The 5,000-nt window shown below is 33.1% G+C and overlaps 1 protein-coding gene across 16 annotated transcripts in view; it reads right to left on the reverse strand.

Annotated features, from left to right (window-relative positions):
• LOC124431068 (protein tramtrack, alpha isoform-like) overlaps positions 1-5,000 on the reverse strand; it is a 108,688-nt gene that overhangs the window by 19,201 nt on the left and 84,487 nt on the right. Inside the window, exon 1 of one of the 16 annotated variants that reach the window (XM_046978492.1) lies at positions 4,454-4,663. The exons of the other annotated variants lie outside the window; for them this stretch is intronic. Coding sequence (XP_046834448.1) covers positions 4,454-4,465 — 12 coding nt within the window. The 5' untranslated portion in view covers positions 4,466-4,663. Of the gene's footprint in view, positions 1-4,453; positions 4,664-5,000 lie in introns of those variants that run through there. 16 annotated transcript variants of the gene reach the window in all.

Below are 5,000 nucleotides of genomic sequence, written 5' to 3' on the forward strand. Positions count from 1 at the left end.
TATATCTAATCTTTGAAATATATTACAGGTTTGTATATTATATTTGAATAAAACTCATTTCTAATATAATATATTAGCATATAATTATCATTTTAAAGCTATCAGTAATTATTATAATTTATACTGTTTAATCGTAGAACTCATAAAATTTTGGCAATTATGGAAATAATTCTGAAAAAAGGAACGACTTTTTGTGTATATGCAAAGGAAACGAAACAAAATAATTACAAGGAAAAAAAAAAAAAAAAAAAAAAGAAAACAAAGAAATAAATAATAACACCTTGAAATACACGCAGAGACGAGATTTGAGGTGGCCATTAAAAAAAAAAAAAAGAAGGAAAAAAAAAGAAAAAAAGAAAAAAAAAAGAAAAAGAAAAAATAGAAAACCAATAAAATAAAATAAAATAAAATATAAAACTAATCATTACGACTGAAGACGTTAATGTAAAATGAAGTAAAATAAAAAAGAAAGAAAAAAAGGTTAAAGAATAGAAAAAGAAAAGAAAAAAGAGAGGAAGATACGTACGATCGATGCGAACACATTGATTATCAATTAAAATTAAAGCAACGAATTAATCAATTTAATCTGATCTTTAAGAGATCAAAAAAAAAAAAAAAAAAAAAAGAAAAGGAGAAAAACAAAAAGAGAAAAAAGCAGGAAAAAAGAAAAAAGTATAGGAAGAAGAAAAAAAAAAGGAGTCAATGTCCGAACAGAAGAATTTTCACGCTTTAGGGGTGACGGCGTTTTATATATATATATATATATATATATATATATATATATATATATATATATGTATATATATATATGCGTGAGTAGGTGTAACAAGTACATATGTAAAGTAAGTAAGTGCTTAACGTACCAGTGGGTTCTTATTTACTTCTTTAGGGAGGTTTCGTTCGGTTAGTTCGGAAGTTTGTTAGAAAAACGAGATTACTGGTCTCTCCGACTGCAGTTACGTAATTCGATCGATAGTTTAGGCGTTTCCCGTTTCTGGCGAGCGACAGTACTTGCAAACGTAAGAGAGAAAACGAAAGAAAGAGAGAAAGAGAGAAAGAGAGAGAAAGAGAGAGAGAGAGAGAGAAGGAAATAGAAAGAAGGAATTAGAAAGAGACGGATTGAAATGCTTTACACGACGAAGTAAAGCACAACCAACGATGAGAATAAACGATAACATGAATCACAAATACATACATGCATACATACATACATATATGCATATATATACTTATGTATGTAGGTGCATGCATGCATGAACATATGCACATGCACGCATATATATATATATATATATGCGTGTATAGTATATATTGAAAAAGAGTAGACTCTAAAGTTGTACTCATCGATAAAACCAGCCCGGAGTTAGTTCACCGAAGTGACATAAGAAAAAATGCATGTCCGCGTGCACGTCGTCGACTAAAGGCAAAAAAAGAAAAAAAAGAAAAGAAAAAAAAAAAAAAAAGAAAAAAGAAAAAAGAAAAAAGGGAGGAAAAAAAGAAAGGAAGAAAGAAAGAAAGAAAGAAAGAAAGAACTTGTAGTTCGAAAGTACCAATACATAAGAACCGTTGTGACCCCGTTCTTTTTTTTCCTTCCCCCTCGCTGTATTTTCTAAACTATTCACGATAATATAGGATATACTATATTCGATGGAAAATATTTTTAAACTTTACAGGTTACGAGTGAACCAATAAATGTGTACATACGTCGGTTATTTGACGATATTTAAGTGCTTATATATTTTAGTTACACGATAAAGAAGTGTTTGACATGAAAAAAAAAAAAAAAAAAGAAAAAAAAAGAAAAAAAAGAAAAAAATAAATAAATAAATAAAAAAATTTAAATCAATTCTTCTCGCGAATTTTTCTGCGCTCGTGGAAAAATTTGCATTCGTCCCGCTGTGTTTCTTTTTTTTCTTTTTTTTTTTTTTTTTATCGACGGATACTTTTATACGTTCTTCTACTTTTTTCCTCTCTACTTTCTTTTTTTTTTTTTTTTTTTCTACAAAGATAAAACGAGATCATTTTCGAACGAAATGTTTCAGAAGATGAGCGATCTTAAAAAAAAAAAAAAAAAAGGAAAAAAAAGGAAAAAGAAGGATAAGAACGTAAAATTGTTGTTTCGTTTTGCCTTTTGTCTCTTATTTTTTCTTTTTTTCTTTTTGACGCTAGGGACAACGAGATTGAAGGTAGAAAAAAAAAAAAAGAAAGTTATGGAGGGCGACTTGACGACTATAGCACTGAAGAGGCGGAGAACGGAGACGGGACGGTTCGGAGAGTTGTGTGGAGAGGAGGAGGAGGAGGAGGAGTGAAGAAAATGAAAGAAAGATGAAATTCGTTGTACGACGGGAACCCGAAAAATTCTTGGAAAGAGGTCGAATCCTCTCTCTTTCCTTCCCCTCCCTCCTTCCCTCTCTCTCTCTCCCTCTCTCTCTCTCTCTCTCTCCTTTTTATTATTATTTCTCTTTTTTTTATTTTTATTTTCATTTTTACGGCTACCGCACGTAATAATCGCAGGTAGTAAAAATTACGGTTAGCAAAAGAACAAAGAAAAAAAGAAAAAGAAAAAAAAAGAAAAGAAAAAGAAAAAGAAAAAAAAATTTTCAAATTTCCGCCAAGTCATTGTCGATTCTCGTAAAACTTGTTCGAGAATGAGGAAAAAGATAGAAAGAGAGAGAGAGAGAGAGAGAGAGAGAGAGAGAGAGAGAAATGGAGGGGATGAATGAAGAGGCAGAGGAGTAGAGAGGGGGACATGTGAAGTATTACGCGATATATGTCAAGGAAAGAAGGAAGTGCAGAGACAAAATAATAATAATAAAAAACGAAAAACGAAAAAAAAAAAGAAAAAAAGAAAAACAAAAAAAGAAAATAAAATAAAATAAAAAAGAGAATAGAGAGGAATAAGACATATGTAATTATTTACGAATTTATAGACTCGATCTATATCGTGTGATCATAGTTCGATCATGGTAATCGGAATACATCCTATTTATGCATTCCTCCAATAAATCTTCAGTCCTCGTCAAAAAAAGAATATTTATATTTTATATTATATTATATTATATTTCTTTGTATTCTCTGCAAACATAATGATTTATCGATCATTCGCAAATAAAATGTGTGTGTGTGTGTGTGTGTGTGTGTGTGCATCAATCCGTTGTGACGAAAAAAAATAAAAAAATAAAAAAATAAAATAAAAAATAGAAAAAAAAAAAAGAAAGAATATGAAAGAATACCAATTTAAATAAACTTTTCAACTAATTTAAAACGGTCATTCCAACTTTCTGACTCCTATATATATATATATATCTGTATATCTGATATAAATAATATGAAGAAAGAAAAAAAACAAAAAAAAAAACAAAAGATAAAAAAACATAAAAATATCGTCATTTCATCCTTCCTCTTTCCCATTCTGTAACCACAATGATTTATTGATCGTACCCAAAGCTCCGTATTATATACCGAACCATTTCGAGAAAGCCAAAAAAAAAACAAAAAAAAAAAAAAAAAAACAGAAGAAGAAAAAACAAAGAAAAAACAAACAAAAAATAAATCCAATAAATCCAATTAATTTCATTTTAAGATAAACATTATTATTTCGAACTAATAATAATTTGAGCGATCTCGCGAATCAGTGACGTACCTATATACATAAACACATACAATATATACTTAGATAGTCTGAAATACGAGTTAAATACAAATGTGGTAGAGAACACGTACGTACTTACACGTGAGCGCGTATGGCACGCAAACAAATTCAAATTTAAGTTAATACACATTTTCGTGGAATAATAAAAGAGTAGAGAGAGAGAGAGAGAGAGAGAGAGAGAGAGAGAGAGAGAGAGAGAGAGAGAAGAGGGCGAATAGCTTTATTCAAAAAGTATTCCAGGAACGCGAGTGAAGTATTCCACGATCAAAGTATCATCCGGTTGGAGTAAGGGCTAGTAGTACGGAAAAGGGGTAGTACGAGAATGAGAGAGAAAGGGTGGTAAGTAGGTAGGTAGGTAGGTAGGTAGGTAGGTAGGTAGGGATAGTGGTAGGTAGATAGGCAGATAGGTAGACAGATAGATAGTTGAGAGGTTTTAGAGAAGGAAAAGTTCATAGCTAGTATAGGTGGTAGAAGTATCAAGGTGGACGAGGTAAAAAGGGATGAAGGATGGGTGGTGGTGGTGGTTGGGTGGAGGGATGATGATGAGAAAAGAGGGGGTGGACGCACACGTGGCAAATAATGTAAATGAATGTAGAGAGGGTAGGAGATACGGTTTTTAGAGGAAGTGGAACACGTGCACGCGAAACCGGCGAGACAGAGTCTAATGAAAAATATTAAGCCCCGAGATAGGAGTAAAATAAATTAATCTTCTATGCCACTGTGTCGGAGTACTACCACCACCAATAACCATCACCACCACCACCACCACCACCACCACTACTACTTACTACTACAACCTACCACCATCATCATCACTATCTAACGACGACGACCATTAACTACGTCGCACCATCGTAACACCATCGTTCTCTCATCACTACTACTACACATCATCGACGCTTTCTCATTACATGTATCATCCTTATATATGTACATATAATATGTATATATATGTGTGTGTGTGTCTGTGTCTGTGTGCGCGCGCGCGTTCGCGAATGAATATGATTCATGTCGGTGTATTAGATAGAAGCCCTGTTCATTCGTGTGCATGACGAGAGAACAGTGAATAGTGGAAGCGTAGAGAGAGAATGAGAGAGAGAGAGAGAGAGAAAGGGAGGGGTGTAAAGGTGGGATGGTTAGGAGAGAAGGGGGAGGGTTGAAAAGAGGGAGAGAAAGTACTTAGACTCGTACAAAAATATCGATTATACTTTTTTACGAGTTCACTCGCTCCACCGAGTGTTAATTTTGCGAAACGGCCTTCCCCTCGCCACGCGTGCCTCGTAAAATCCTATTAACGCGTACGAGAAGGTCCTCTCTCTCTCTCTCTCTCTCTCTCTCTCTCTCTCTC

The sequence above is a fragment of the Vespa crabro genome, chromosome 20, assembly GCF_910589235.1.
Source record: "Vespa crabro chromosome 20, iyVesCrab1.2, whole genome shotgun sequence".
NCBI classification, from domain to species: domain Eukaryota; kingdom Metazoa; phylum Arthropoda; class Insecta; order Hymenoptera; family Vespidae; genus Vespa; species Vespa crabro.